Below are 12,351 nucleotides of genomic sequence, written 5' to 3'. Positions count from 1 at the left end.
ATTAACTACCGATTGTGAAAGTAGAAAATTTTGAAATTTTTGTTAAGTTTTGAAAATTTGAATTTGAGGCCATGAACACAATCGGCAGATAATAAGCATCACTTATTAACACAATTCACTTCCGATTATGGTAGTACTAAAATTCAAAAATTTAGTATATTCGGAGGTTAAAGTAACACACTTTACTACCGATTATGGTAGTACCAAAATTCGAAAATTTTAGGATTTTGCAAAATCACATTTTGGGGCCAATATACATTCGGAAGTCAAATTTACTACCGATTATGGTAGTACTAATATTCGAAAATTGAATATATTCGAAGGTTAAAGTAACACACTTTACTACCGATTATGGTAGTACCAAAATTCGAAAATTTTAGGATTTTGCAAAATCACATTTTGGGGCCAATATACATTCGGAAATCAAATTTACTACCGATTATGGTAGTGCTAAAAGTTCGAAAATTGAGTATATTCGGAGGTTAAAGTAACACACTTTACTACCGATTATGGTAGTACCAAAGTTCGAAAATTTTAGGATTTTGGCAAAATCTCATTTTGGGGCCAATATACGTTCGGAAGTTAAATTTACTACCGATTATGGTAGTGCTAAAATTCGAAAATTTAGTATATTCGAAGGTTAAAGTAACACACTTTACTACCGATTATGGTTGTACGAAAGTTCGAAAATTAAATGATTTTGGCAAAATCTCATTTTGGGGCCAATACATTCGGAAGTTAAATTTACTACCGATTATGGTAGTACTAAGATTCAAAAAATGAATATATTCGGAGGCTAAAGTAACACAATTTACTACCGATTATGGTTGTACCAAAGCTCGAAAATTTAAGGATTTTGGCAAAATATCATTTTGGGGCAAATATACATTCGGAAGTTAAAGTAACACACTTTACTAACGATTATGGTTGTACCAAAGTCGAAAATTAAAGGATTTTGGAAAAATCTCATTTTGGGACCAATATACATTCGGAAGTTAAAGTAACACACTTTACTACCGATTATGGTTGTACCAAAGTTCGAAAAAGCAAAAAAAAAAAAAAAATCCCTCAAATCTTTTTATCACCCGAATCCTGCTCAAACTACCGAATATTGAAAGATAATTTTGTCATTACGAAATATGGGAGATAAAGGGTGAACACAATTTAGAATTGGGTGACCTTTTTTGTTTTATTGTTGGCCCCTAATTCCTTTTGAGTGGCCCCTAAAAACGCCAGGACATTTAACTATTGTAGAAACTGGAACAAGATAGAACAATCACAAGATAATAAAGAACATAAATTTTATTCAGTGATGATGGATTTACATACTACTTCATTCAACCATTTATTGTTGTAGTTACTTAGTATATGGTAAATTCAATCAATATTTAACTTAGTCATCCCATCACTGAGATATCCCTTGCCAACAAATTCTCCATTTCTCGAAAAAATTAATTTGCCAGAATCATAAATAACACGAATTCCTTGTTTCCCAACTAAAGTTGCAGAAACTGAATTCTTTCTTATGTTCGGAACATGGAGAACATTGATGAGAGTCATTTTCTTTCCGGATGTGAAAAGAGTTCAACACTTCCTTTGCCTAACACCTTGGCACGATTGTTGTTACCCATTTGAACTTATTGGCCATCAGAAACTTTTACATAAGTTTTGAACATTGTTTTGTCATAACAAACATGTATTGTGGCCCATGTATCAAACCACCATCCAGATGTTGTGGTTGACATATTTACTTCAGTAACCATGGCTACGATCTTATCCTCCACCATGTTGGTTTCCTTTTGGGATTTCTTTAAATGTTGACATTCACTGATGTAATGTCCATTTTTCCCGTAATTATAGCAAGAACCTTTCTTCTTAGATGAGGATTTCTTAAATTTGTCTTCCTCCTTCTTAGGTTTAATTAAGGGCATTATTGGTGTTATTATTGGAACCAGATTCAGTAACAAGATTCACTTTCGAATGATCATTCACAACAACCTTTTTGTCATGCAGGCGCAATTCTTCTTCAACACGAAGTTGCATTTGAATTTCTTCCAAACTAAAATCTTTGGAATCATGCAGAAGTTTCTTCCTAAAACCATTCCATGAGGGTGGTAATTTTGCAATTATAACACCTACTTGGAACGCTTCAGGAATATCCATTTTCAAAGAACGAATCTTGTTCACAATAACTTGCAACTCCTGCACTTGCACTAACAATGGATTTTTATCAGTTTTCTTAAAATAAAAATTAGTAGCAACCATAAATTTGTTCGTACCATGTTGTTCTGCTTTGTATTTTATTTCAAGAGCATCCCATATTTCTTTCGCAGTCTTTGTTTCATTGTACAAATCATAGAGACGATTGGATAATGGATTAGGAATATGACCACGACATATCAAGTCATCTTCTTCTCTTTTCTTTCGTTCCATCTTTTGTTCATCGGTATCTTTGACAGTTGGTTCTGCTAATGGTTGTGCAGTAAGAATGTAGAACACCTTCAAAGTAGTCAGAAGAAACTTCATCTTGTCTTGCCAGCGAGTAAAATTTGTATCATCGAAACTATCAAATCTTAAAAAATCTTGATTCATAATCTTGAAAGAAGCCATACTTGATTCTGAATCCATTGCTTGAAGCAACGCTTTAAAATTATTGGATATTTTGGGTTCGGAATCAAAATAATGGCTTGAGGCGCGTTAAGACGCTTTCTGCGTCATTTGCTCCCATTTGAATTGAGTTTGTTGCAGGGATTTATCGCAAACCACTTCCAGGATACAACAAACCTTGTGTGAATTGGCAATCAAAAAAATTGACAATCCACCCCAAAACTCTAATTGGTATTGATACATAAGAGTTTGAAGAGAAACTAAGAAGGATTTCTTGATGCTTGAATCTGTCTATATCTCTGGTTCCTGGTTCACTTATATAGATATTGAATGGACATGTATTGCTTCCATTCAATATCGCCGTGACTCTTGAGATTTCATACGTCTTAGAACCAAAATATATATAGACGCACCTTTTAGGATTTGGATTCCAATCTTTCAGTTAATAAGCAGTTATTGGATCTCAAAATTTGAACCTCTTAAGCCAACAAATCAGATGCCTACTAACTGTCTTGACTTATCCAATAAACACACTTCTCTTCTCAAACGATTCTTCCTTTATATTTAATCTGAACTAATATTTGATTTAATAACAAATTTTTAATAACTAGCCATCTTTCCATGAAAATAGCGTGTTTCCATCGTTTGATCAAAAACCTATTTTCATGGATTTGTATAAAGCGTGGCCTAAATTATGTTTTAAACTCAATTCCATTGAATTCAATGGAAAGTCTTTCATTCCCTTCCCCAGGATACTGATTTTATAGAAGCACTTTCCATGGAACTGTTTTCTTTCTCTTTTTTGTAATTAAATACAACCTTAGAGATTTTCCAATAGAATGTATGTGATGACAAATGTCTAAATCCACATAGGGTCGACCTTCATTTTTCCTAAATTTTTTCTCCAACCCCAACTTCTTAAATCAATGTGAAGATGTCATGGCTTAATTTTTGTTAGACATCCTCATAGTGAATGTTTAAAACATTCACCATGAGGATGTCAAGCTATTCTAGTAAACTTTTGTTTAACTAAAATTAATTCCAATATGTTAAATAATCTTTTTTTAGCTCTAATAAAATCTTAAAATTACTAAAGATAAAGTTTACATATAGTAAAAAAGTGATCACAAACAACACCATTGGAGATGAATTATTTTTTTTCCTCCCGACATAAAAGAAAAATTAGAATGAGGATGTTTTGTTTGTGTTGTCACCTAGGAAACACACACAACGGTGACGCAACCCTCATTTCCTATTGGCCGAAATAAATCTTTTGTGAAACCAGGGTTTTGGTAAGAGAACTTGGCAACATTTAATTGGTATAAATATTATAGGTGAAATTAAAAATCGAAAATAATTGTGTCTGGATTTTATTAAAATCCAAATACAATTCAATGGTCGATAACCTACCATATTAGGACTCAAAGCTACAGTAGGAACCCAAAAACTCTTATCGGGACAGTGTAAGATAACTGAAAACGGAATTTTGAAAATCTATAAACCCAAAATCTGCAATATGAGCCTCACTAAGCCAAAAGACCCAAATACGGAAATTGAAAGTTGGAGGGAACCCATCGTTGTTCATAAGTTGATCGTTCTCAAGAGTTGTATGGTTCATCCACTTGTTGAACATAAAATATGGAGAAAACTAAAAAGAAGTTAAGTTTGACGTTTTTGGTATTTTGATATTTGCATTGATAACTACATCAAAACAGAGAGATGCGATTGAAGTCTTGATTATATTCCATCAAAAATCTAGATACGGCTATATAATAAGAGGCATACCACAATGATTGTTTTTTTTCTTTTGTAGTTTATTGATTGTTTTTTGTGCCCATCTTCGTCACTACTAATAGGTGCTCAGAGTGTTTACAGGGTGGTGAATTACGTTCTCTGAGATATGATCTGGTTGTTCCATTGCGTGATATGTAGTTAAGATTGGTTAGTATCACTTCATTCAGAAGGTATTACCAAATTGCCATGGAGCCTAAGGTATATCGAAGGGATAACACATTTAAGTTAAGCACTGATATGGTGAGATACTATTCAATGTCAATTTGTTATTGCTAAAATTTTGACTGAATTTTTCTCGCTATTTATGAGTTACGGAGTGTCTCTTTTGATTCTATTATGTACTCATACGAATAATTTTATAAAAGGTGCACCAAGGTTTATTTATGGTGCGTTATTTTCAGAATGCAAGTATGCATCGACAATTATGATTTTTCTTGACTGGTGTCAATGGTTTTTATGTTATGTTATAATGTAAAAGTATACTAGATAATTTTCTAACAACAATAACAATGTGATAGGATGTATTTGTTCAACAAAAGAAAAAAGAAAGCTCAAAAAGCTCGAAAAACTAATAAAAAACAGCAGGATGCATGATAAAAAACCAGATAAAATGTTATCAAATGCATCTCCAAGTTCATCCACCGCGGTCAAAGAACAAAGGTTAGGGAAAATGCAGTCACATTACTTCGTATCTAATGATACATTTGCAACACTATTCAGAGTTCACATGTGTTACAAATGAACCCAACTATCTCACCCACGTCATTATGGTAGCTAATATCTTCGTTCCCTAATATTTGATCCTAAAATTCCTTTGATGTCAAACAACGCAATGTTGTACGTACTGTCCCAAAAATTTTATCCTTAGGCGATTATCAACTTTTCTAATTATTTTATAATATAAAAAAAACTTTGTCGAATGGTATAACAAAAAAGCACGGGTAACTATCAATTTCATCATCATTTTATTTGAAACAAAAATAATAACAAAAACTAATGGGTAATCACCAATATTGATCATAAATAAGCCTTTGATTTGTACAAAGGTTTTCATTATTATTTTATTAAAAAGAAAATAACTTTGTTGGACGGTATTATAAAAAGCCACGAACAACTATCAATTTTATCGTTATTTTATTTGAGAGAAAAATAGTAACAAAAAGGCATGGGAAACTATCAATTCTAAAATAAAAAAGTCTTTGATCTTCTGTACTTTTCATTATCATCTATCCGGAAGAAAAAGAGTAATAAAAAGGCACCCGCAATTATCAATTTTGATCGTAAAAAAACTTTTGATTTGTTAGGAGAAGTTAAACGCGCCATTTACATAGCACGTGCACCAATCTAGTATACACTTATTTATGATGTTATGAGATTAAGATTTCTATATGAGGTAGGATCAGTGGACACTCTTATATGCACGCTATCATACATGATTTGCGTTATTTTCTCCACAAAACTCAAACGCTGATGAATCTAAATGTAATATTTGGATGATACGTTCCTCTTATAAAACTCTACGTTCCTACCAAAAATAAGCACAATTCGAGACGTCCAACACCACCATCCACCCCTTTGAAAATCAGACGTCAATAATTAACAGTTAAACTTAAGATCGGTAGATGATGAAGTTTGGTATTTTGGATCATGATAATTTTTGGTAGGAATGTAGAGTCTTATAAGGAGAACGTATCATCAAAATATTATATTTACATACATTGTCGTTTGAGTTTTATGGAGAAAACGACGCAAATCATGTATGACGGTGTATATATAAGAATGTCCAGAGATCCTCCTCTAGATCTGTAGGATCAGAATCTCGCAGCAATAATGCCTCAGCGAAATTATCAATGAGACAACACAACAGCGTCGCAGAACAATTTTAGAAGTGGCATAATAAAAGACGTCAGCTAAAATCATGAGAAAAATGTAATGATTCTGCGAAAATAAGAGAGTTTGCGAGAGTAACATTTGTAAGGTTGCGAGAATGTCGCAAGACATATCCGAAAATAAAGGACAGATTAGCTGTCATCCACTATGTATTTCCTTATAAATAGTCGTTCAACTATGAAAAGAGGGGGAGATCTTTTTAGAGTAAGAAACAAGTAAATAGGAGAGAGAAAATCTAGAGCAGTGGTTATTCTTGATTCCTTTATCTTTCCTTGTAAGATTGTTCAAAGATTCATCAATAAAATTAAGATTGTTAATCTAAAATAAGTTGAGTATTAATGAAATCATATGAGGAGTGTAGTGTAGGATTTCCTGCAACTACAAGATCTATTGATATATAATATTTATAGTATGATAAGATGGGGGTAAGTTATGAAAGTAAGCGTAATATTATGAAAACTTTTTTTTTCTTATTCTAGAAGAATGCTCCTTATCTGTCTTTATATTGGGAGCAGAGGGAGTAGTATTTTTAAATTGAAGAATGCTCCTTATCTGTTTTTATATTGGGAGCAGAGGGAGTAGTATTTTTAAATTAAACATATGGATTTAAAATCTTTAGGTGAATATGATTAAGGACCGAAGTTAGATGGATATGAAAATCATTTTTTTTTTCTGATAGCCAGAAACAAAGCAACAAACAAAAGGAAATGAAAACAAGCAAATCAAAAAAATAAATAAAAGCATATGACTAGCCTCGTGTGATAGAGGAGACACAAGAAGGAAGATATGGAAGATTCCATACTTCGCGGAGTTGATTTAGTATCACTAACAAAACTGGTGGGGTATACCCAAATTTAAATGGAACTAGTGCCTTGACTAAGTGGCGGTAAAATTTGGTGAAAATCAGTTTAACTCTAAAAACTAAAACTAAAAACACGTAAAACTCTTAAAATAAAATCACAAAAAGATTCATTATTTCTGAAAACCCAGGGGATACTAAATACTACCTATTTTTTTTCTTCGGAATCCTGTATATGCAAAACTTAATAGAATTGCAAGTAGATCAACTTAATGATCCTTAAGAATATGTATACATAGTTAGTATCTCAACCTCTACTCAATCAGTACATATATAGACACAAGGTCCGTGAACCTGATTATTAAGCATAGTACTTGGACGATCTCAAAAATCAATATCCAAGATCAATCTAGTCGTATCCAAATAATTCAATCGGAATTCTTTCAAGAGATTAAACTTGTTATTTATCTTTCAAGATATGAATTCTACAAGAAACTAGTCTCGTAATCGATTATAATTAAGCGAACGTATCTACTTAAATTGAATAAGTACAAATCTGTGTAAATCCAATTATAAAGATAAACAATATAATGCGAAAACGAAAAAACACAAGACACCAGAAATTTTGTTAACGAGGAAACCGCAATAGCAGAAAAAACTCGGGACCTCGTCCAAATTGAACACCATGTTGTATTAAGCAGTTACAAACACTAGCCTACTATCAAACTTCAGACTGGAATATATTCGAGACCGAACCACGCTCCAAGAAATTCAATTAAAGTCACGCTCTTTACGTCTCTTGAACCTTGCAAGGCTTCACGTACTTGATTCCCTTAGATGACGTCCTTTACATCCTAAGGGTTGCTTCAGCCGAAGTGAAGACTTTTGATACCAATCTGCCTCTAATAGATAAACCTATTTGATTTCCGTTTAGATCAAAGATTAAGGTGTGGAACTCTATTTGCAATAGACAAGCTAACAACCCTCACAAATCCGAAACTTACGACTCCCGAAGAGCATCCTAGATTCTTAACCACCTCTCAAGAACAATCGTAGAAAGATCAACTAATATCATTATCTTGAGGAATCACAAAGTCTGAGACGAATATAATTTTGTGATTACTATCTTGCCTGAAATAAATTATGAAAACCTCGATAACAGAAAAACAAGATCAAGATACACGAACTATCAAGGTAAAGATAGTCGGACCTGGCTTCACAAATCCCCAAGTGAAATCTTTTAGTCGTAGACCTAAAAGGTCGATAAAGGCGACTCTGGAATCAACTAGGACACAAAGTGTCAATGGATCCTTAGAAGTGTTTAAGAGAGTTCTAGAAATGTTAAACATATTAAAATAATAAGTCTTTAAGCATATGTTAAACATTATCAGGAAAGTTGGTACAACGAATTGCAACCGTAGGGCTTATTCACAAGTCAGGGTGCTACGGTTCGTGAACCGAGTTCGCCAACCCTACTAGACTACCGATCTCAGTTGACCATGGTTCGTGAACCGTGTTCGCCAACTGCTAGCCAATTTATCCAACTTATAATATTATTTCACCATGGTTTTCCAACCGGGTTCGTGAATTGTACCCAACTGAACTTGCGGTTTGTGAACTGGTTCGCCAACCTTAATATATTTTTAATCTCAGATATCTATAGTTTGCGAATTGGTTCTCCAACCTACCATGAGTAGAAATCTCAATAAGTTCATATTTTTCTCTTATGATGTTTGATACATTCCCAAATGATATAATCATTAGCATGGGAAATTTTCAATTGATCCACAAATTAATTCGTAGAACTAATATTGTTAAGGACCTTTGTTCATATTTCGAGATTTTCCCCAAGACAAGCTTGACTCGAAACATCTTCTTTGTAAATTTACTATAATTCAAACGATATATATATATAATTATCTGTTTTTTTAGTATCAAAAAAAAATAATCATACGATATATATAGTTTTAATAGATAGAATGATGGTATAGTGAGTAAAATAGAATGGTTCAGTTTTCACATACCTGATACAGAAGTTCTCCAAATGTCTTCTTCGATCTTCAGTCTTCAAGAGTGATCTCTGATACTCAACTACAATTCAAACCTATCCGAAACTTGACTTAGTAGACTAGAAATCAGTTTTGATCACCTAACATTGAGAACAAGCTTGAGATAACAAAACTTGTGGGTTCAACCAAGCAATGCTCTAACAATATCCGCTTTGTCAATTTTAGTGACAAAACTATTCAATACATATGGATACAATAAATAAACTTTTCACCTCAATCCACTATGCTTGATTTCCTTGGTTCTTCAACACACGTCTTGAATTCTTCGTACTTCAAGTTCTTCTAATGTTATGCATGTGTTCATTTAGCACTTTGTTTTTGAAGGTATGTATCTATAACAACTTATGAGAATACTCGTTAGAGTTTTTATAGTATGAGGTAAACACACTCTCCTAGCTCATTAGTCGTTATATAGAGATATAATATTGTTACCTTCCTCAAAATTCAATTGCACCACAATTTTGAAGCAATATTGTGGTGATATGTTCTCCCCCTTATTAAATACATACTACTTTTACAAAATAGGTAAAACCTTTAGATAATAATTCACTCCCCCTTACATGATGCTTCGTAAATCCATATAGTAAGATACTACTTAATACTTCTCCCCTTTTTTGTTAACAAAGTTGTCAAAGGTGAAAAATCGGGATAATCATTAACTAATCAAAATAGTTTTAAGACTAGAGAACACATACCAACCTTTAGTTTAAACGATTTCAACCAAGAAATCTCGGTTTGCGTCAAGGAGACATAAGGCACAAGCATCTTCTACAATTCCTTATCATCACTCCACAGAAAGATATTACCATTAAGCACCAGTTCAAAAGAACTCTCCCCCATTTATGTCATTCCCGAAAGAACGACATTAGCGACCTTACTCTAGTCACAAGAGAAGGATTTTCTTGGACTTTAAATTTAATAGGCCAGTTACGAACAAATTAAAATTTGTATCCAATATTTTTCTCTCTTCTCGCCAGTTACAAACAAAGAATTTAAAAATATCGAAATTAATGTTAGAGGCATTAAGATACAATATTTTCGTGAGAAAATCATCAACACAAACTATTCTCTATGCCAGTTACGAACAATAAAACAATTAGTGTGATATGATTCAACGTAAAAATTATAACTTCTCTTGCCATGTACGAACGTAGAGATTAAAGTTCACCACTTATTCCATGTTGGCGACACATTCAAGGAAGTAAGTCAATCCCTAAATAACATCTCACGGAACCATGTACCAGTTTATTCACAAATAAGTGTAATCGTATAGAGATCAAAAACTGTCATTCTCAAAATAGTTTACTACTCTTTTGCAAGAACGAAAGTGCTTAACCTATGAGAAAATATGAGATATATGTTCTAATCACTAATAATGATAGCAAAGAACAAATCTCACAAAATAAGCAATACATATATATAATCATGAAGATTTGGTATTGCAAGTCATCTACCAAAATAAAATTTAATTAATAATCTCTAACTACACAAGCTGATAATATTTGGAATAGCTAACATAACACACAAAAACTACTCAAAAAACTAGTGTTCCTCCTTAAATAATAGAAAACAAATTCTTACAAGGAGTTAACTAGTGAAGAAAATAAGAAATCTACTAATTAAATACCAGAAGAAACATCATTGGTTTTGAGACCTTTGAGTTTGTCATCAACAACACCCACAAACTTTTCAGGAAAAATATCTTCATTGAGAAGATCGTTAACATGTGATTTCATGAGAAAAGGGTCAGACGAAACCTTTACCAACTCAGTCCTTAGCATGTCTTAACTTTTCAATGCTTCAACAAGCTTAATTAATTTTTGCTCATTCAAATTGTTTAAGAAAATCATAAACAACATTAGCAGAAATCATCTCTTTTTGTTCTACATGATGATGATCATATAGAAAGTAACAATTGACATGAGGATGATCCTCAGAGCCATCAAATTTACCATCAATGGGAGTTCTCTTCTTCTTCCCTTTTAAACTAATATCACCGCAATAGTTATCGAGAACCCCTTCCATGTTGTTGTTTTCCATGAGAGATAAGCTTGAATACAGAAAAGACTTTGAATCAGAGAACTCAAGTCTAAGGTATTTATTGGTGAAAAACAAGAAGTCTCCCAAGAACGGGTATATTATTTATATGTCCTTACTTTTGAACCCCAATAAATATATCCTTATACAACAATAATGTTAGAGCATTGCTCGGTCGAACTCGCATGTGTTGTTATCTCAAGCATGTTTGTCAATATTAGTGATCAAAACTATAAGTCTTGGTTTCTAGTCTACTATAGCTAAGTCTAGGACTAGGATAGAAAGTGTAGTTGAGCTCAAGGACTTCATGGCGATTCATCATACAAGTAGAAGAACCACTCAAGGAACCGGTGGAACTTCTCGACAAAAAGGTATGTGAAGACTTGAACTTATCTGTCACTCAAAAGTCTATCTACTCTATCTCCTACTTCTTGAGACAAAAAGTCGTATGCTATATATAGACTTAGATTATACACATTTGGTATTTCGATCCGAGTATACCTTTCCTATCTATATCTCGAAATATGTGTTGGTAAGCTTTTCGCTTCGAACAAGTTTATCTTTACCTAGTGACGAAAGTCATGATATGTTTCAATCATCTTTGAAAATTGCTTTGACGAGAAATGGTGTAACAACTATATAACGTCCTCTAAGAATGTTTCAATGATTGGAATGAGAGTTTAGATTACATAACCAATGATGGACATAAGCATTGTTGTGGAAACACATTTATGTATAAGTCATATTCCTTGAACCAAAGTTTTCGAACTTTGTTGATCAAGAGAACCGGAAGAATGGCAAGTGCCAAGTCCGCGAACTGCCGAAGTTCTCAAACCCGAGAATTTCCGCTGGAGTTGACAAACTACTTGCATGAGCTAAGTCCGCGAACCCAGTCCAAGAACCGACGAAGTTCTCATCCTGAGAATTTCTACTGGAGTTTGTAAACTCTGTCTGGTGTCTTAAGTTCGCGAACCTAGTGTGCGAACTTGAGAAGGTTAAATATCTGAAGATAATTTCTGAACTTAAACTTTAAAAATACTAAGGAATGCAGTTTGCAAACCGTGGCTATAAAAGGTCATAAACCGATTCAAGTGAATCAAATCATCTTTGCTTCAATTGTGTTTTGTGTAGTTACATAAGATTTCCTTGCAATTG

The 12,351-nt window shown here is 33.1% G+C and overlaps 1 protein-coding gene across 1 annotated transcript; it reads right to left on the bottom strand.

Moving 5' to 3' along the window:
* Positions 1-1,284: 1,284 nt before the first annotated feature.
* Positions 1,285-2,964, bottom strand: LOC113277394. Its single transcript, XM_026526506.1, has 2 exons — positions 2,280-2,964; positions 1,285-2,213 (listed from the first exon to the last, which is right to left on the bottom strand). Exons 1-2 carry the CDS (start codon positions 2,626-2,628, stop codon positions 1,918-1,920), a joined length of 645 nt encoding a protein of 214 aa, XP_026382291.1. The 5' UTR covers positions 2,629-2,964; the 3' UTR covers positions 1,285-1,917.
* Between the last annotated feature and the right edge of the window lie 9,387 nt (positions 2,965-12,351).

The sequence above is a fragment of the Papaver somniferum genome, chromosome 5, assembly GCF_003573695.1.
Source record: "Papaver somniferum cultivar HN1 chromosome 5, ASM357369v1, whole genome shotgun sequence".
Lineage (NCBI taxonomy): Eukaryota > Viridiplantae > Streptophyta > Magnoliopsida > Ranunculales > Papaveraceae > Papaver > Papaver somniferum.
The sequence above is the reverse complement of the archived record's forward strand: the minus strand, read 5'-3'. Positions and strand labels throughout refer to the sequence as shown.